This window comes from Eubalaena glacialis, chromosome 9 (assembly GCF_028564815.1).
Source record: "Eubalaena glacialis isolate mEubGla1 chromosome 9, mEubGla1.1.hap2.+ XY, whole genome shotgun sequence".
Taxonomy (NCBI): Eukaryota; Metazoa; Chordata; class Mammalia; order Artiodactyla; family Balaenidae; genus Eubalaena; species Eubalaena glacialis.
The window spans coordinates 37,417,391-37,438,949 of record NC_083724.1 but is presented as its reverse complement, the minus strand read 5'-3'; the positions used below and the strand labels follow the sequence as shown (position 1 = coordinate 37,438,949).

Here is a 21,559-nt window from a genome sequence, read left to right as displayed (position 1 = left end):
CAGTGAGTGCTCAATATTTAGTTTCAAACCTTTCTTGGGACCACTTTGCTTTTTATGTCAAATTTTAAATGGATTCAACATAGTATTGGAAGTCCTAGCCAGAGCACTTAGGCAAGAAAAGAATAAAAGGCATCCACGTTGGAAAGGAAGAAATAAAACTGTCACTATTTGCAGATGACATGATTTTATATATAAAAAACCCTAAAGACGCCACCAAAAAACTGTTACTAATAACAACTAATAAATGAATTATGTTGTAGGATACAAAATTAGTATACAGAAATTTGTTGCATTTCTGTACACTAATAACGAACTATCAGAGAAATTAAGAAAACAATCCCGTTTACAATTACATCAAAAAGAGTAAAATACCTAGGAATAAATATAACCAAGGAGGTGAAAAAACTGTACACTGAAAACTATCAGACACCAATGAAAGAAACTAAAGACAAACAGATACCAAGCTCATGGACTGGAAAAATTAATATTGTTAAAATGTCCGTACTATCCAAAGCAATCTACAGGTTCAATGTAGTACCTATCAAAATCTCAATGGCATTTTTCACAAAAATAGAACAATCCTAAAATAAGTATGGAAACACAAAAGACCCTGAATAGCCAAAGCAATCTCAAGAAGAACAAAGCTGGAAGCATCACTCTGATTTCAAACCATATTACAAAGCTATAGTAATCAAAACAGTCTGGTATTGGCATAAAAACAGACACAGAGATCAATGAAACAGAATAGAGAGCCCAAAAATAAACCCATGTGTATATGGTCAGTTAATTTATGACAAACGAGCCAAGAGTATACAATCAGGAAAGATAGTCACTTCATAAATGGTGTTGGGAAAACTGGACCATTATCTTACACCATACACAAAAATTAACTCAAAATGGATTAAAGACTTGACTATAAGGCCTGAAACCATAAAAATCCTAGAAGAAAACACAGGCAGTAAGCTCCCTGACATCAGTCTTGTGATGATTTTTTTGGATTTGATGCCAAAAGCAAAGGCAACAAGAGCAGAAATAACTGGGACTACATCAAACTAAAAAGCTCTGCACAGCAAAAGAAACCATCAACAAAACGAAAAGACAACCTACTAAAAGGGAGAAAATATTTGCAAATCGCACATACAGTGAGGGGTTCATATCCAAAATATGTGAAGAATTCATACAACTCAATAGCATAAAAACAATCCAATTTAAAAATAAGAGGATTTGAATAGACATTTATCCAAAGAAGCCAAACAGCTGGCCAATGGGTAAATGAAAAGGTGCTCAACATCACTAATCATCAGGGAAAATGAAAATCAAAACCACGAGATACCACCTCACATTTCTTAGAATAGCTGTTATCAAAAAGACGACAAGTGTTGGAGAGGAGGTGGAGAAAGGGAACCCTTGTGCACTGCCGGTGGGAATGTAAACTGGTGCAGCCACTATGGAAAAAGAGTATGGAGGTTCCTCAAAAAATTATAATGGAACTCCCATATCCAGCAATTCCAGTTCTGGGTATTTATCTGAAGAAAACAAAAACATTAACTCAAAAAGATATATGCACTCTTACATGCAGCATTATTTACATAGCCAAGGTAATGGAAACAACCTAAGTGTCCATCAACAGATGAATGGATAAATAAAATGTGGTGTAAATATATATGACAGAATAGTATTCAGCCATTAGAAAAAAAATGAAATCTTGCCATTTGTGAAACATGGCTAGACCTTGAGGGCATTATGCTAAGTGAAATAAATCAGACCGAGAAAGACAAATACCATATGATCTCACTTATATGTAGAATGTTAAAAAAACAAAACAAAACCAAGCTCATAGAGAACAGATTGGTGGTTGCCACAGGTGGGGGGTTGGGAGGTGGGGAGTGGGTGAAGAGGGTCAAAAGTGGGTCAAAAGTGGGTTGCCACAGGTGGGGAGTGGGTGAAGAGGGTCAAAAACTTCCAGTTATAAGTCATGGGGATGTAACGTACAGCATGGCGACTATAGTTCATAATATATAGACATATAGTTCATATGGCATATTTGAAAGTTGCTATGAAAGTAGATCTTAAAAGTTCTCATCACAAGGGGAAAAAACTCTTAACTATGTATTGCGACGATATTAGCTAGACAGTGTGGTGATCATTTTGCAATACATATATTTTAAAGTTATATAACAATGCTTTCTATTAACAAAGTTTTTTGGTGGGGTGGTTGTTAAATCAATATTAAATGCCTTAAAGAAGTTATATGACCTTCAGGAAGTAAGGAGCACAACAAATCTCTTGGGAAGGGGAATGCTTTTAGCTAATGAGTTAATTAAGAACAAAACAAAATACAAAAGTGGCAGGATTTCCACAAGGAAATACATTTATTTTTTTAGAATTTGGCTCAGAACAGTAACATAAAAATATTTACATTAAAATAAATTAAGATGTGATCATTTATCTATATGTAATAATTATGTTGGAATATATTAGCCTTTCCATGAATTTAATAAAAACTAAGATTTGGTTTTAGATTCAATACCATCCTTCCAAATATTTGGTATGAAACTTGGTAGCAGTGCAACTGTCTGGTGTATACAGTGGTTGTAGGTTTTGTCAAAGAACAGCTGATGCCCCTTCACGGTATACCGACCTGCCCCAGACACTGATGGCCAAGCCAACTAGCTTCCTTTCCAGGAATCAACCAGGACCTGGAGATTATTTCAGAGCTGACAGAGTTCTAAGAATCAGCCAACCTATCTTTTCACATTAACCCACCAGGAAGGAAGTAATTCAAATGCAAACTTGATTCCTTCATTTTATATGTGAACACTGAAATAATGTTGTAGAAACCTTCAGGTTTTCCTAAAATAATAAACAATCTGAAAAACATATGCATGTCCTTTTTTAGGTCATCTAAAAGTACCCATAAAAACCTGTCACTAGGCCAAATACTGTACTGACAAAATTTCCACAGCATACAGGAATATTTTATTAAATTCACCACTGAGAGTGTCAAGGATGAATCGATTCATTTGGTAATGAGATATTCTTGTGAAAGCTCTTGGTAGCCTGGAATAAATTAGAATATATTTGCACTTTGGAAGTTTTTGATATGAAGAGAGGTTTGTGTGGCTTAGCAGAAAAAACACAGAGGGACCCGGGTCAAACCCTGTCTTTAAGACTCATTAGCCACGCGGCTTTAGGCACACCACTTAAGACTTAGTTTGGGGTTCTATAAAATGGGAATTAAAACACCTACCTTACTGGTTGTGAGAATTTAGAATAATGCATATGAAGCACCAAGTTCAGAGCCTGGCACACGGTAGGCACTTAATAAATGGTGGCTATCAGTATTTCTTCCAGGTTGAAATTAATAGCTTGGCCTTTGTTATCTTGACACCAATGCGAGCGTGGAATCCTATTTAGCCAGAATCCAGATTCACAGATGTGGGCTCTAGGTATGACACACAACAAACACTGCCTTAATCAACACTCCAGGGTCATATTCAACATAGTATGAAAAGCTATTGAAGGGAGAGGTGTCTGCTTGTCAGTAGCAACGATCCTTCTGGGATGGTTAATCTTTCAGAGGCTGTAAGTCCTAGTGCTTCTCAGCTGGCCTTAAGAAGATAAGGACAAGGTCACTAAGGCCACTGTAATTCAGATCCCTGATCTAAAGTTGCTCAAGATTCTGAGAGAGTAATAGCAAATAACATCTTTCAACAAGTAACGTTTGGGGGTGAGAGATATATACACCTGATGTCCTTATCGTGGCCATGGTTTCATAGGTATATATATGTCAAAACTTAACCAAATTGTGCACTTTAAAAAATACCTCAATAAAACTGCTTTTAAAAGGTTTACTTAAGCCCTTCATGGTGAGATTTCCTTCTCTTCCCTGACTGGATCCCTTTCTGTGTTCTGAACTTAGGGTCAGAGGAGGCAGGATTAATAATCCAAACTCCAGTATCAAGGTCACACCCCAAGCAAGGCCTGCAGGTCTAAGTGGTACATCTAATAAGCAGAGTCATAAGGCTTCCTCGGCTGCTACTGTAGCTCCTTTTGGCACAGAAGATTGTGACAAGGTTTGAGCTGAAATGACCCCACAAGGAGCAGCATCTACAAAAACGGGGGTTGGGAAAAGTGACTTTGGAAGAGGAGACTAAAAGTAGAAACTGCCAAAGTTGCCTGCCAAATAAACTGAAATACCAAATTTGCCTTTTAAGAAATGCTCATCTAGAAGACAACCTGATTCCACTAAGGAGCTCTTGAATCTCGGTCCACGTCCACTCTTTGGAGGACTAGTAGATCCTGCGAGTCGTGTAGTCCAGAACCATGCTGGCGGCGCCGAGCAGGGCGGGTTCCACCAAATCCGAAACCACCACGTCCACGTCCTGAACCGAGGATAAGGCTTGCTGGCGGATGACGTCTTTGACAGTGTGGATATAGTGACTGGCCAGGACTCCAGAGAGGATCACAAGGGAAGGATTCATAGTGTGGAGGATGTTCACAACCCCAAGACCCAATGCTGTTCCAGCTACAGGAAAACAAAAATTAAAAACAAGTTTTCAGGGAGAGAGCCAAATCCAAAGTCAAAGAGGAAGGTGGAAAAGAGCACCAGCCAGGAATAGTTCGTTCACACTACCTCATGGAAGCAGTACTTTTAAAGCTGTTTATATGATTTATCCTTAATATGAAAAGATGATTATGATACTTGGAAATGAAAAGAGCTGGGTATAAAACTGTACATATACTATACTATATGATCTCAACTATGTAAAAAAAAATAGACTGGAAGGAAATGTTAATAGTTGATATCTCTGAACAGTAAAACTAAAAGATACTTTTTCTTACTCTCCTGTATTTCTCTAAATTTCCAGAAAATGGACAAGTAGTTTTTTCATAGTTGTAAAACAAAACAAAAACCTGTTTAAAAAGGCAATGCTGCCAAATACCTTGAATGCAGCAAGTAGGACAATTACCTCTGCACTGGTCCTGAGGGCTGGGCATTTGCCGGAGCCCTGGGCCGTCTGAGGGCTCACCGCCCCCCCGCCGCCTCTCACCGCCCCCCCCCGCCGCCTCTCACCGCCCCCCCCGCCTCCCACCACCCCCCCCCCGCCTCCCACCCCCCCCCCCCCGCCTCCCACCACCCCCCCCCCCGCCTCCCACCACCCCTCCCCCCGCCTCCCACAACCCCCCCCCCCGCCCCGTGGCAGAGCTGCCCAGACCTGCCTGCTCACCTGTTCTCAAGATGCTCTGGGCCTTTGCATTGCCAAGTTTCGCAGCTTGGATGAGATGGAGTGCGCCCACAGCTTCGTCTTTTGGCACTGACATCCCTTCCACCAAGAGCTGGTCTTCTGTTTGAGCAGAGGTGAGAAGGAGAAGCAGTCATTCATGAGCTGCGGAAGGCCAAGCTCATAATTATGCCTGTGGGCGGCAAGCCCCCCCCCCCAGTGGGAAGATGATAATCCCTTTTCACATTTGCAAAGCTTTTTATCATTCGTAAATATCAATATACATTTGCCAGAGGGCTTTGCTGCCCTCTTGCTGCCTGCTTATACATCATCCAGAACTTCTCTAACTGGAAATCCTCAACTCTGGTCAGAGCCTCCTTCACTTCCCCCTTCCATATTAAACAGTCTCGAAGTGTTTTTTTCCCCCAAATTACCAGAACTCCTCTGCATTCATCTCCTTCCTTATCTATCCCAGATGCAAGGCTGCATTATTTGCCAGTGACCCACAGTGGCAGGAAGGCGCAGCACCTCAGAAACGGACAGACCTGGGTTCAGCTGTCAGCTCTGCCACCACTGGCTGCACTACCCTGCCCATGTCGTGTCACCTCCACGTGTTTCTCTTCCAAGACTGGGGTAATGATACCTACCCTAGCAGGATTCCTTTAGGGATTAAATGAGAAAATGGACTTAAGTACTCAAGTGCTGGCCAGAGTAAATGCTAAATAAACGGTAGATATTTCTGTAGTTATCTATAGTCCTTGACTTTCTGCCCCTCACACTGCCAGCCGCCAACCCAGATCAGACTCCTTCCTCATCTGCTATTACTTGGGCTCTGATGGGAGAAAATCCCAACCAAGCAGACGGTTACCTAGACGCCAAGTGGTGGTCTCCTATCTTCCAGGGGCCCTCACAGCTGCTCTGGCCACTCTCTCCCATTCCCATTCATTGCCCTTCTCAGCCTTCATCTCCTCAGACCGTCTATCCCACTCCCGCTACCAAGAGATTTCCCCATTTCTGACCGCTCAGATAAAGGACGCCTCCAGGCAGAACTCCCTTACTCTTCTGCCCCTGCTTATAAACAGGTCTGTGTTCGCACATCCCGCTGCTCTCCCTCTCTCGCCCCTCCACCAGGGCTTTGCAGCTCATCTCTTCCGCCCTCCCCAGGGGCCTTTTGTAAGGGCTCGTCCACCCTTCCTCTCCTGCGTTCTCAGCCCTCGCTTCTGCTCTTACTCAGCGTAGTTAGGCTTCTGCTCCCACTTGACTGAACTTCTTTAAGATATGCATTTACCCCCATGGGGGCAAAAACTGGTTCTTGTGGGCAAAAAAATTCTTACTCTTTTTATACAGACAGTAACAAACAACAGATAAACAATGTATCTGTGGTATTGAAGTTTCATGGGGCTGAATGATTAGGAAAATATGTCTAAACATTTAGGCTCCTCAGTGGGGGCGATGATAAAAATGAGACTGAAAAATAAACACTGTTTTCAGGGCTTCAAATGATGTCCTTCCTCACGGTCAAAGCCAATGACCTTTCTGGTTTCCTCTTACTCAGCACTTGACACTACCCACTACTCTCCCTGAAATACTCCCTTTTTGGTTCCTGTGACTTTACCCTTCCCTGGTTTTCCTCCCTGCCCTCAAGTGCTGACATTTCACAGGATTCCACCCTCGACTCTCATCTCACTCCAAGTCTCATTCACAGGTTTAATGGCCACCTCAATGCCCATGATTCCAAATCCCGACCTCCAGTCCTGTCCCCTCTCCTGAGCATCAGACCGCTGCAGCCAGCTGCCTCCTGCGCAGTCCCACCTGCATGTCCCACTGGTTCCCAACCGTCAGCTCTGCCAAGCCCTGTTCCTCCTCTCATGTCCCCACCCCCAAAGTTGTCCACCCAGAAAACTGGAAGTCACTCTAGAACTGTCCCCCTTAAAGCCAGCCTCCATTCAACTACCATTTTCCCGCTAGGAAAAAAAAGTGTGGTGAAGAATCTAAAATTTGGATCTATGTCTTTTCCCTAAAATTTTTCAGTGGTTTTTCCATTAGCTGCAGGTCCTGGCTTACCTCTTGCTGCACTATACCCTGCCTTGCCCTTATGCACCAACACCACTGTTTCCTATGCTTGGAAATGCTCCCTGGCTCATCCAAACTTGCCTCAATAACTCTATTTACCCTCTTGACTCTCAACTCCCAGGACAGCACCCTAACGCTCCCTTCCCTATATGGAGAGGGCGGGGAGGGAACACTGGTGTCCTTCCTATATGCATCTATGTTCCTTGGCCATCGTTCTCATTGCACTTGACACACCATGTTGTAATGATACTAAACGACTCCCTCTTGCATTAGACTAGAAACCATCCTGACATTTATAACATGTCCAGAAATAGGTGTAATTCAAATAAACCTCTCAGAGTTGAAAAATTGTAATATGTTCATCCATTTAATTCTCCATTAAAATCTGTATTAAGTACCCAACCTGTGCTAGGGGCTGAGAAGGCAAAAATGAAAGACATCTCCCCTGCTATCCTGGAGCTCAAGACCCCAGCCCTCCCAGTGCTGGAGAGGAAGGGTATTAATATGGGTCAGGACCAAGGAGACTTTGAGCTGCAGTATGTGGAGCCCTGATTTTCCTCTAGGGAGTGAAAAGGTTAAAAGTTCTGGCGTCAGCATTCAGCTCTCTTTGGAATATCTACTTTGAAGTACTTGTCTACCATTTGGCTATTTAATTCCTCAGGTGAAAGAAACCGACCATCATGTAGCTTTTTTGCTTCCCTCTGCAAGGCCATTCCAGAGGCATATGCTTCAATACACCCATGGCTTCCACAGGAACAGTCAGGCCCATCCAGGGACACCACAATGTGGCCAAGCTCCGCAGCGCAGAAGGAGCTGCCATGGATCAGTTCATGCTGATGGATGATCCCCCCGCCAATTCCTATAGTGAGAGACGACAATCACTGAAGTGGCTCTGCACCTGAAACAGCAAACTGTGCTATGGCAATGCCTCCTCTGTTTAGCAAAGCTTTGGAATGTGAGGTTCTATATGGTGCCTACTTTCCTAGATAGCTGAAACTTACTAAGTACCAAAGCTTTACCTGGAATCATTTTGTATGGAAATATTTTTAGCTGATCCTCCGATGCCCTGTGTTGCATCTGCTTGGCTCACTATGATTTCAACTTGGTTCTCACCAAGGCCTTCTCCAACACTCAAGTAAGAGCCTAGCAGCCATGCAAGCACAGTTGCCCAGAAGCAACCGTCAACCAAGGAGAGACAGGAGCCAGCAGATTAAGTGGACAACTCTGGGTAGTAGTCTGCAGGCTTTCTGGGAGGTTCTGGTAGATTTCAGCCCCCACTGTCCTCAAGGCAACTTTGATAATACATCCTCTAATGGCTCTCCTACTCTGTTCCACTGTTCCCACTCCCTCACTCCTGCTTCTCAGAATCACCTCCAAAATAAAATACCCACACTGAACTCCTTGTCTCAGGCTCTGCTGTGGGAGAAACCCAAGATAAGACAATCTTTCTGAAAGGATTCATACACCACCTGCTTTCTTAAACAGAGAATATGAAACATGGTTTTGCCTCTTCGTAATGCCACCATGGCTAAAAATCTATGATTCAATAATTATGAATATCGATGACTATTTTTTGTTATGGAGTTGAGGAGTTAGTAAGGGGTAAAGGGCATTTTGCTTTAATAGGGTCTGCATTTTAGAGTTGTCCTGCCATCTCTTACTTCTTGTGGCACCTACTCATCAACGCTCACTCCTCTAATTTGCAGGTTATTACTGCTCTGAACTAGGAAATGATATCCAAGCTTGCTAAAACTGTGTCCGAGACTAAGAGAAGTGCATGAGCTCAGCATTAGGGAGGTAGTATAATGTGGAGTTTAAGAGCACACACGGTTTTATACATATTAGGACAGCGCAGGGAACTCCACTTCGCTGTACAGTAGAAACTAACACAACACTGTAAAACAGCTATACCCCAATTTAAAAAAAAAAAAAAGAGCACGCATGGTTTGAAGTTAGGCATACGTGGGACCAAGTGCTGCCTCGAACACTGACTAGCTGAGCCCGTCTTCTCATTTAAACAACAAATTGGGACATCAGCAAAAGTGGCAGAGTAGGGAACTCCAAAAGCCCATCCCTCCAATAAAGCAATGAACAAACTGGCAAAAACTGTCAGAATCGAGTTTTTTGGAACTCTGGAAACTAACCAAAACTTTACAACCAGGGGAATAATTAATCAAGAAAAAAAAGGCTGAATCTTAGTAAGAGATTTCTGGCATTTTCTGGTCCCATCACGCCCACCCCTCACGCCCCAGCTTGGCGATGGCCTAGAATAATAGCCTACATTCCCAGTACAGATGGCAGTACTGGAGAGAGCAGAATGAACCTTCTTCTCAAAAAACTGTGGTGGTTTGTTTTGACCTGCTTGGTGGCTCCCGGAGGACCAGCTCAAAGGGCTTGCCTTTATCTCACCTACCCCAGAACTTTCCCAGGGCTGAGGGGGCTATCCAGGGGGCACTCATCAAAAACATTTAAAGGCAAAATATAGTTATTAGTCTCTACTGCCTAGGGCAATAGACAACAGTTGTGACAAACAATATACTAACCAAAGAGAGTAGGAGGAAATCCTGGGGAATGAGCAATGAGAAGCTTTGGGGAATAAGAGCTTTGACTAGCTCGGACAATTCCTGGGAATTTAGAAGGCCACATGCATGCACAGGGCCGGGCACATGCTCAGAAAAGACATGGGCGGGCCCTCAGCTCTCACCTTCAGGCTCTACTCAAGCAGGAAGTGAAGGTGAAAGCTGACTTGTAAACTGCCTGGCTGAGTGGTAAAGGCACGTGCCCCAACACACACCCTAGCTCCTGAAGCAGCCGTCTCTACTCCTCTTACCTGTGCCTGTGATAAGTGTCACAAAGTTTTCAAGGCCCTTTCCTTGGCCGAATTTCCTTTCTGCCAGGGCAGCACAGTTGCCATCATTGTCTACCCATACGGGGAGATGCAAAGTGTCAGACAGAGGGGTCCTGAGATCCACAGAGTTCCACTCTTGAATCAGTTTGGTTGAATGCAGCACAATTCCCTCCCGAGGATTTACACGGCCACCTGTGGAAATGCCTGAGCTCCACCACAAACACAAGGAAAATGATTCTGATGAGCAATCTCAGAAAAGTGTGCCGACTTTCTGGGCTTGGAACACAAATTAATTCACCCAAGATCTCCTAAAACAAACATTACCAAGGACTGCAAGGAAATGTAAGGCAGTTCTGAGCTAAATCTGTGGCTCCCCATAGATTGACAGTTCCATCAATGCTTCCCTCACAATGTTTATTGGGGTCCCAGGAAGGCCCCATGCTTGGGGCCCACAGACAGGACCTGGAGCCATCTACACACAGGGCAGACAGTGACCTGATGTTCCATCATGCATCAGAACTCAGCAAACTCTGTACATTAAAATGAACATTGCTTAGGTATGTAATTTACAATCTCACCTACTCCCAAAATTCTGCAGTTCAGTTTTACAGCTTCTGCTGCAGCTTCTACACACATCTGTAGGATTAAATTAATCCTCTCTTCATAGGTTTTAGGATTGAACTGAGTATACTTCTTAACTATTTCACCCTAAAAGAGAAAAAACAGATCTGTCTCATGGTCTCAGCTAAGGAGCATACAGTGAATCTTTGACCTTTTTCATGATAAATCAGACATTACTCTAGGGCAGTACTGCAGAGTCAGATGACTGCTGGGGAAGGGATCCACTGTCTGGCTTGGGCCAGCCCTGGGATACACTCAAGTAGTTTCCTGGGAAGACAACCTAGCATATGGCCGTTGAAGCAATGACAACTCCACAGCCAACCAGATGGGCCCTCTCTTAAACATAAGGTGAATGTTGGCTAATCTGAATCGTCATTAAAAGGTCATTTTTAACTCTTTCAGGTTGACAAAATTTCCTTGTTTAAATACTGAAGCAACTAAATAAATATCCTAAGTCGTTAAGCTTTAATCATCTGCCATAACTGAAGTCAATAATGGTATGGAACCATGATGTTTAAATTACTGTGCTTGGTGATATGTTTTAATACCAATCAGGGACCGTCCCTCCTAATTATTCTTGTTTTTAAATTTCTTTGCTCTTCTCACTTGTATATTATTTTAAGTAAATTTTAGAATAATGCTGTTAAACTTTAAAAAACCTCACTGAAATATTGACTAGAATTACGTTAAACTCATAATTCAATTTGGAAAGTGCTGACATTTAAAAAAATACTCAGCACTCCTAACCAGGATATTTTTCAAGCCTTTATATTTTATAGTAAAGTTTTTAGATTTTCTTTTTATAGATCACATAGTTTTCTGGTTTAGGAAACCAGAAAACTTTATTTTATAAGTTCTGCTGTTGTTCTAAATAGGATCTCTTTTTCCATTCTTCTGTTATTAATGGATTTTTATCCATTTACAAGGGTTAAAGCTGTCACTAATGACTGTCATTAAAAATAAACCTAGTTGTGCTTCTCCGCCTTCACTGTGCATCAGAACCACCTGGGCAGCTTTGAACAAATATTGATGCCTAGTCCCTACCCCCAGAGACTGGCATCTAACTAGTCTGGGGTGGGAGCCAGGCATCCATATATTTTTTAAAGCTTCCAGGTAACACTAATGTGCAATCAGGGTTGATAAATACCTACAGAAAAACTCAAATCTTTACCTACAATTTCATATAAGTGAAAAGTTACTGATCTTTATCTATTTATCATAATATCTAGCCATTTTACTCAATTGTGTTATTAATTCTACAAGCTTGTTGGTTTATTCATATTGTCTATAAATAATATTTTTTGTTTTACCCTGTCCACAATCGCCATTTTTGCTATTCGTTCTTGCTTTATTCCCTTCCTAACTTTGAGAATTATGTTAAATGTTGCAGAAAACATCCTTCTTTTCCACTTGATTTTAATAGGAATGCCTCTAGAAATGCCACTACAGAGGGTGTTCGCCATTGATATGGAACATATCATCTTTATGTTAAGAAAATATTTTTCTATTCATACTTTTTAAAGAGTATTTATAAAGGAGGCCTTTGTCTTCACTAGATAAAATTATGTTTTGTTTTGCTTTTCTTTATTTGGTCTAAACAACTCTGTGTTTAAAATCCTCTGTATTTCTCATGGATTCCTGAAACTTCACACATCTACAATGCTTCAAACAAAGATTTTTCTGTTAGGTTTATTCTTCCTTGTTAAGTCATCAGAGATCATTTTAACATGGACAGTTTGGTGTTTTATAAAGGCTCTGTCAACACTGTGGTGATGGTTTGGTTAAGAGATTGAAGGTATGCTGTACGCAACTAAAATCATGATCTAGAGGAGAAGCAATTCCCCTCACCATTTGCAGACACCCTCCCCTGGGTAGTGAGAGTAATCAACATACTCCATGCTCCAAGCTGTTACCAAGTATAGAATTTCAGGTCTCCTGGGTGGCAGATGCTCTCTCTGATGCCTAATGGGTCTCCCATTGTCAACTCAAGTCTACTAACTTGGATTCCCTGAGAACTTTACTTCTTTAAAATGTTAGTGATTAGTAAAATAGTGAGACACACATTGTAATGGAACCAAAAGTCAATACTGTGGGCAAATGATTACAAGCTCTTGTGTATGTTTCTAGTCCTACCTTCCAACCACACTTTTTAAAAATCAACTACTCATATGGGATATAAAGTTAAGACCTTAGGAGTTATTTTACCTTCATGCTGACTATTGCAACTCGGAGGTTTGTCCCACCAAGATCAACAGCCAAGGCACTTAGAGTTTCAAGAATATGGTCAATATCTTGGGAGATGTTATCCTTCACAGGAGGAAAACAGAATTTCTTTTGTAGTGGCTCTTGAAGATCAATAGATTTGAGAAACTTCAAAATCCTCGGAACAGCATTTCCATCCCCATATATCTTTGAACTGCAATGTCCAAAAAGGCAATTAAATTGTTTCTCTTGTACATATTAAATTATATTGAGGACACAGTATTATTGGAATCTGAAATTTCGGGTAATAAATAGTTTGGGCTTCTTCTTTTAAAATAACAACATCTGGATCTCTTCAGCAACACTGTAACTAAATACCTTCATATTATCAATAGAATATCTAAAACCATTGTTGATTGAAATACAACTGTTTCCTGCCTGAGATATCATTAACAAATTGCCTGTAAGATCAAAGAAAAATTACCTTTGTTAAGCCAATTTCAGAATATATCATAGTTTGGGACAGTAAAAAAATTTTTTTTTGCTTTTTTCATCTTTTTGTTTTCATCTTTACTTCTGTAGGGAAAAAATTATTTTCAGAAAAAAAGATTCAAATAAAGGAAAATCTGATTAATTTGAAACATGATAGTCTAAATTAAAATGCTGAACTATACTATTTTTAAAGAAAATCGTTACATTACTTTCTAATACTTATAAAAATTCAAAATAGGCTAAAGCAGTAGTTCCTAGCAGAAGTGCTATATTAATTAACTGAGACAAATAAATTATTCTCCACTGGAACCCTTGGTAGAGTAATAGGGGGTATATTAGCAAGCCCTGTCTCACCAGCAGATAGGGACCTCTAAGGATGTAGAATGAGAGCACCATTAGGATGACTAAACAGCTTGAAAATGGTGCCCAGAGCAGCTCCTGTTTTAAAATCACTTTAAAAGTATACACTCACCAAGGGTACTGTTTACCAAACTGAAGGTGCAGCGCTTGCAATATTTTGTCTTGGGTATCAGCATCCCGGACATGAAGGACATTCTCCCCTAGGTAAATCCAGTGCCGTATGGTGATTCGGAAGTGGGAGAAGCAAAACAATATAGAAATGAGCAGTGTGTCGTGCTCATAAGTAGCCCTGAAACCCAGAAGCCTTCGAACAAGTCTTCTATTAGAGAGACGAACTTTTCTACTTTGTACCTTTTAAAGCACTCTCAGCAAGATCTCCATATATCAGATACTTAAGGGCCATAGGTTCCTTTATTCCCAAAGAGAATAAATCAAGCTCTTGTTTATTGGAATAAATAAGGTAATTAATCCAGTATCCACTTGCCACTCATCTATTCATCCAGCATGTCCACTCTTTCCATCTGCCCTGCCTTCCATCTACTCAGCCAGTTGTGGGATCAGCTGGTCAGGCCAGGTTGCCAGTTAGTCAACTGGCCAGTCAGCTGTTGATGCAGTCACTTCCTTTCCATACATTTTCTGACCAATTTGAGGGAGTAAATACAGTGACAATGACATGTTTTTTCAATAGACTTGGCTATGAAGAGGAGAAAAGCAGAAGGGTGGTGGCTGGGGAGAGGTGGTTTTGTATTGTTTTGTTTTGAAGATACCAGCGACTTAGGCATGTTTAAATGCTGAGGAGGCTAAAGATACATGGAAGAGAAACGTCCTTGAGAAGGGAAGAGGGGTGGGGATTTAGAACACAGGCAGAAGGCTGAGCAGTGGACAGGCAGGGGTGACCCCACACCCTCCAATGTAAAGAAGGTAAGAAGGAAAGGATGGAGGGGCACGTGTTTGTGTAAGTGTGATGGCAGAAAGGACAGACTGCCATTTTTTTTTTTTTAAGAGAAATCTTTTTTTTTAAATAAATTTATTTATTTTTGGCTGCATTGGGTCTTCGTTGCTGCGCACGGGCTTTCTCTAGTTGCGGTGAGCGGGGGCTACTCTTCGTTGCGGTGCGCGGGCTTCTCATTGTGGTGGCTTCTCTTGTTGTGGAGCACGGGCTCTAGGCGTGCAGGCTTCAGCAGTTGTGGCATGCAGGCTCAGTAGTTGTGGCTCGCGGGCTCTAGAGCGCAGGCTCAGTAGTTGTGGTGCACGGGCTTAGTTGCTCCGTGGCATGTGGGATCTTCCCGTACCAGGGATCGAATCCATGTCCCCTGCCTTGGCAGGCGGATTCTTAACCACTGCGCCACCAGGGAAGTCCCAGGACAGACTGCTTTTGATAGAAGACCCTGGTACCAAATCCAATGTTCACATCTTATTTGAACTCTTAGCATCATTCAACACCATCTCCTTGAAACCCTTTCTTTTCTGGACTTTATTAAATATCACACTCCTGGTTTTCTGGCAGTTCCTTTTCAGTCTTCCCTCCTGGCCCTTCCCTCCTCATCAGAAGGGCTCCAGAGTTTGGTCCTAGGCTCCATTCTCTTCCCTATTTACATGTTCCCCCTGGGTTATCTCATTTCATCCCTTGGTTTTAAATACCATTTCTGGCAGAGTGCGTCATTATCCTCAATATCCTTTGTACGGTAGCAGAATTTTTAGCTTGGCATCTAATCACCCAGCTAAAGGGTATATGTATTCTTCAGCTACCCTTGCAGCTGGATGTGGCCATGTGACGACATTCTGATAGGATGTATGAAGAAATACTTGCAACTTCCAAGTTGTGCTTTTAGAGGGAAGGACATCTTCCCCTCTCCTCCTTTCCCAGTGGCTAAAATGTGCACTTGACAGCAAGAGCTGGAGCAACCATCAAGAAGATAGATGGAGGCTAAGTCTCTGATGACTTACCAGTGAGAAACAAAGAAAATCTAACTTATTTGAGGCACTATTATTTTGGGTCTCTCTGTTACAGCAGCTGAACTGATATCCTAACTAAACACCATCTATATGCCATCACTCTCAAATTTGTATCTTCAACTTCAACTCTCCCTGGAACAACATAGCTGCCAACCTGCCATCTCCACTCATATCCAATAGGCATCTCAAACTTAACATGGCCACTAGAGAACTCTTAATTCTACCCGCTCCCAAATTATTCCTTCCTCAGGGTCCTCCATATCAGGAAAGAATACCCCCACTACTCAGACCAAAAGTGTAAGAGGTGTTGTTGATTCCCTTCCTCATTTTACTGGGCACAGGAAAATGAAAGACTAGCATTCATATAACACATTCAATCACATTCTCTCTTAAACACACCCATCAAAGACCATAATTAACTAAGAAACTCTTAGCTCCGATATTACACAGACAATAAAAAATTTGGTAATCATTGTGTGCTACCTATAGGTTTCAGGCTACAACTGGTCATTAACCTCATTCACTCACATATTGATAAACACATATGCCGGCACTGATACGTGCATACTTTATAATAACTCATACAAATGTATTAAGCTTAGTCAGTTGAAATATAAGCAAAGGTAAATACCTGTTTCTCTTCCAATCTGACGTGTTCCTAGGTTGATCACAGGTGTTCCAAAAGCTCCAACCTCTCGTACCCCACAGCTGCTGTTCCCAATCATACAACCAGCATGGGCAACCAGCTGTATAAACTGGTCAAATGGGACATGTTTAACTGCACGAAAATTGGGATGATGCTCAATGCCCTTCTTCCGCATCACTCGAACCATCTCTTTGCTCCCTGTGAAAATGAAAAGAACCAACTGTTAAATGGTTTACGAGATAAAGGAACAATTTTCATTGGCAAGTATAGCCCCACTTAAAGAAATATCCCCAATAAAAACTCATAACAGTTATTAGGGAAATAGTCATTTTAATTACTGATCTTTTCATGAATGATGAACATCCAAAACACCTGGTCAGCCCTCTGTTTCAACTCATCTAGAAATGTCAAACAGCAGCAGTGGGTCTCTTCAAACAGCGCTCCACAAAGCAAATACTAACACCCCAGTAAAAGCTTTTACCTTACCAATTAAGAGGCTCAAGACAGGCCAACAGTCTCTATCTCTTAAGCCAAGAGTTCCTAAATGGAAAGGTCTCGGGCTCCACATATCAAGCTGATCAGAGGGCCTCTGCCTCAGCTATGCTCACATCTACATTAACGACAGCTCAAGGGGACAGCAAGCACTCCCACTTACATGGACTGAACAAGCTCTAAGCAAATACAGATAGATTCTGATACTGTGGCTGATATTTTACTTTAAATGCATGACTTTTTTTGGAAAAGTTACGGGTGTATGAGGGGGAGACGATATTCAATGCCCCTCTGCCTGCCTCTCTACTCACCCTTTCCTAGTGGCTGTGACCAAGGCGGGCAAGGCGGCTAATCTGATCAGTTACAAGGCAGGACAACGACCACACCGTGTCCACTGGTGTGCAGGAGCCGTGAATTTAACAGAAGCTGGGCATGCATGTGTTCTCCTTTTAACTTTCTCCATGGCAAGGTAGGCAACAAACTCAGGGGCTAACTCCTTAGAGCAGGCCCGGCCACTTCTCTCCTGCCAGAACATGCCAGTCATTGCACGCCAGAAGCTGCTACTATTCCAAGATTCAGATTTGGGTTCAATTGAAGGCTTCTCTTTGGCCCTATATCTAAATGACAGGCACTAAACCTGTTTTCCAGAAAACTCTACATTAGGGAATGGGGCACTAAGTCAGATAATGAGAAAGTGATGCCTTGATTCTTATTTCCCTCTTGTTCCTTCTGTATATTTTATCAAAAACCCTGTGAAAAGGAGAGGCGAGTGGCAGACATGATTTAGGCATTCCTGGGACCCTTTCCTTTCATAGGGGTAAAAAATCTCAAATTCTAAAGTATATACAATAAGGAAGGTATATTACAAACAGAATATCACTGACAATGAATACTGAACAAGAGAAATAATTACATTATAAATATTTATGCAAAAATTTAAAGGATTAGAAAAGAATAAATATTAAGGTTTTTGAAATATTGATACATAACCTGGATGAAATCTGGGTTGGGGGTCTTAAAGTTTTTTTCCTACTAACACCCTACTTTGTTCCCCCTAACGGAAAAGATTATTCAAGACACACTAAGGGAAGGATTCTTTCAGTGTAAGATGGTGACATCTTGGCACTGCAGAGAAGGGATCCTGCCTCCTTTACCAAAAAATGCCTAAGAGCTCAGCAATGAGTGGTATCAGCTAATAATAACCAGTATCTGAAAATCCCTCAGTATCAGGCCCTGTTCTGGCATTTCCCATTTATATATCCCTACCATTAACCTAAGGTCTTACCTGCACTGGTTCCATCCACCAGTAGGTGATCAATCAGGTTAGGCTTAAGGATCAACTGGTTGGGAACTAGAGATCTAAATTGCTTAAGCTCAAGATTAAATTAAGGTATAGCTAACATAAATAAGAGAACAAGAAATAAAAATAATGGCTATTTTACTGCAGTCAGTAGGATCATTACTTTCCTAGAGACACTCTTTCAGCTTCTAAGGTTTATATCTCTTGGCTATTGCATTTTTTTTTAACATCTTTATTGGAGTATAATTGCTTTACAATGGTGTGTTAGTTTCTGCTTTATAACAAATCAGCTATACATATACATATATCCCCATATCTCCTCCCTCTTGTGTCTCCCTCCCTAGAGTCTGTCATACAGAGTGAAGTAAGTCAGAAAGAGAAAAACAAATACCGTATGCTAACACATATATATGCAATCTAAAAAAAAAAAAAAATGGTTTTGGCTATTGCATTTTCTCGTTGATGGAAACTGGAGGGAAGAGACTAAACATGAAACTAGAATGGAGAGTTGAGATTTTTTTTTAAGTATTTATTTCTTTCCTATTAAGTTTCTACTAGACTTGACAATAATATCGCAAACTCCTCAATCTACTGCAAAATCGGTGATCCTTTGAAAATCAGAATGCATTTCAGAATAGAATGGCCTTCAATGATAAGATGAGCAAGATAGGAAAATCGGTCAAAAGAAGACATAATAGAAACATAAAACTGGAAAGGTAGGTGGCATACTTTCATTTTCAAGTTCAATTACCTGCATCAATATTTGGAAACAGAACTAGGGTCCGCTTGTTAAATGAGATAAGTGCATCCAATGTTAATTCAAACATTTTTATGGAATGCTTAATGTCCGTGGTCACAGGGTGCTGTAGTGCAACAATGTAATCTTTAGATTTTACATCATCACCTGTTTAAAGAAAATCAAACCACATTGCTTCATTAGTTAAGAATCTTAAAGGAGGAAGAAGCAAATTCTAAAAAGCAAAACCCCAAAGTCTATGTTTTAAAATTCTAAGGAAAAAAACAATTTGTCACATTCTAAGCAGGGCATCCAAATTCGGATCAAAGGATAAGAACTTATAGCAACAAGCCCAAGGATTCCTCAGGGAACTTAACGTTTTACAAAGGTGCTTGCTACCACAAACAAAATATATAATTTTAAATAGTAGACACTAGACTTCATTGTTTTAAAATTCAAAATATTTCAAAGCGTTAGAAAAATGTGACTCTTCCCAATTTCTAACTAGTGTTTCTAATGAATTATCAGCAATATTAATGAGTAATAATGTGTTGCAAATCAGGGCATTGAGAGATTGATTGAGCATGAAATAAATTTCGTATAATGCATAGGCATTTCCCCACTATCGCCCACCAGATTCAACAAACCATCAGTGTTTCTAACTCTGTTCAAAGGACTAGAAAGGCTTCACTCATCCCCAGGCTGGGATCCCAAGGACAGTTCCTCAGCAAAAATGTAAAGTGTAAAAGATTTGGATGGACAGTGCCATGCCAAATAACACAAAGAATTCTGCAACAGGGCCTATATTATCCCATAAAACTGAAGATGAGCTCTACTCACTTATTTTTTTGTTTGTTTTGTTGTTTTTTTCTACTCACTTATTTTTAATGAAAGAATATATTTCTTTGTGATATTAATTTTAATGATCAACTTTATCATGAACTATGTTTATCATTAATCCAAATTCAATCAGTAGCAGTTACTTTTTATGATTTAATGGTAACAGAAATTTTTTACTAAGAATCTTCAGTAGTATTTGATTTAAAAGACTACAGGCTCCAAAATTTTATTTTAAAAAATGACTGGTTCTATATCATGTTCTAAACTGGGGGTGGGGTGGGGATATAATTACTAAATTTTTGTACAAAGTAGTAAAAAAGAACAGTGAAAAAGAAAACACAGAGCGATGAGCTGGAGCTACCCATCCCTGGCAATAATATATTTTGTGCAAAGCCTGCACCTGGTCCTCGATGTATGACTTCTGACATTTATCTGCCTTTGTCTCCAGAACTCAGCAGCTTCAGCCCTTCCATACAACCCTTTCCATTACGGTACCATTACTTGGTTTTGGGTCAAAAAGTTCTATATTTACTGTGGTATTTCTTTCAGTATTAGGAATGTAACATGTCTTTTTAACTTTGCTAATATTTTTATTAGGACTGTTATTTATTAATGTTCTGGTTACAAAGCTGCATGTTCTGAGTGGCTTACCCAATACTATTTTTCTTATAAGCAGAAGGATAATGTCAGAAATTGCAGGTTGAGAAGCAGGTACAGGCTTTGCACAAAAGGTATTATTGCCAGGGACAGGTGGCTTTGGCTCAATGTCTTTTCCCCCCCAACTGGTTTAAAAAAAAAAAATCTAGTTTTTGCTATTTTGTCATTCTTCTTTTCACAAACAAACTGCTTAAAAGGTTCCAAAGAGAACCTTAAGCCCTACAAGTACAATTTTGCTGTATTCTGCTTTATAAGGGTTATTTTCTATTCATTACAAGTTTTTCAGAAATACAAAGTTTTTCAGAAGACACAGTGAGCTAACACTATAATCAGAACAGAATGCAAGAATGTTTACGTAGAAGCATGCAGAAAGGGGAGACTGAAGAGACAGAAGCCTGTTCCATCAGCATTATCTTGACAGGTTCCCTGGTAGCTACGAATCTGTCCAAGGATAAGAAATATATAGACTGGATTAACTTATATAGTGGAAAAACCCAATTTATTTCCTGTTCTAATGTAATCTGGATTTAAAATATACACAATCACCCAATCAATTTACTATTAACTTCATTATTCAACAGATCTACCTCTTCACAGAGGAAAGTCCTAAATACCTAAATAGACGATTAGTCCTGATTGGCCCTCTAAATAGTACTCTCACTATAAATTAACTAATTGACATTGTTTGTAAACCTATTTTCTTTGCCTCTGATTAGCAAAAAGTAATTTCCAGGAATCTAGATCATTGATCATTGAAGATTTCAGACCTTAAGGCTTACTTACAGAGGTAACAATCTCTAATGGTACAACTATGACTTCTCCTTTTTAATAATAATCATAATCCCTTATAACTGCTTTCAACATTCATTATCTCATCTGAGTATTCCAACAAACCCATAAGAAAGGCATTAAAATTAAAAATAACAATTTTTTTCATTGTGCTAAAAAGCAAAATAAAGGAAAAAAAAAACGCTTAATTCTACTAACCAGAAGTGAATATTATAAATGACTTGGTGCACATACTTCCCACCTTTCTACGTTACTGTTTTTACAAAAATGTATCATTATACATATAATTTTATAGCTTGCTTTTTCTTCCTTTTTGATATAT

At 40.4% G+C, this 21,559-nt stretch overlaps 1 protein-coding gene across 3 annotated transcripts in view; it reads right to left on the bottom strand.

Annotated features, from left to right (window-relative positions):
• Positions 1-2,353: 2,353 nt before the first annotated feature.
• The window catches only part of GNE (glucosamine (UDP-N-acetyl)-2-epimerase/N-acetylmannosamine kinase), a 40,902-nt gene continuing 21,696 nt past the window's right edge, over positions 2,354-21,559 (bottom strand). For 2 of the 3 annotated variants that reach the window (XM_061200246.1, XM_061200247.1), the window contains exons 4-12: positions 18,967-19,119; positions 16,409-16,621; positions 13,934-14,021; positions 12,973-13,183; positions 10,725-10,854; positions 10,129-10,350; positions 7,975-8,157; positions 5,232-5,348; positions 2,354-4,528 (exon numbers count right to left, since the gene is read on the bottom strand). In XM_061200246.1, the coding sequence (XP_061056229.1) occupies positions 4,293-4,528; positions 5,232-5,348; positions 7,975-8,157; positions 10,129-10,350; positions 10,725-10,854; positions 12,973-13,183; positions 13,934-14,021; positions 16,409-16,621; positions 18,967-19,119 (1,553 nt within the window). In that variant the 3' untranslated portion in view covers positions 2,354-4,292. The remainder of the gene's footprint in view (positions 4,529-5,231; positions 5,349-7,974; positions 8,158-10,128; positions 10,351-10,724; positions 10,855-12,972; positions 13,184-13,933; positions 14,022-16,408; positions 16,622-18,966; positions 19,120-21,559) is intronic. The other variant, XR_009702078.1, reaches the window with a different exon arrangement.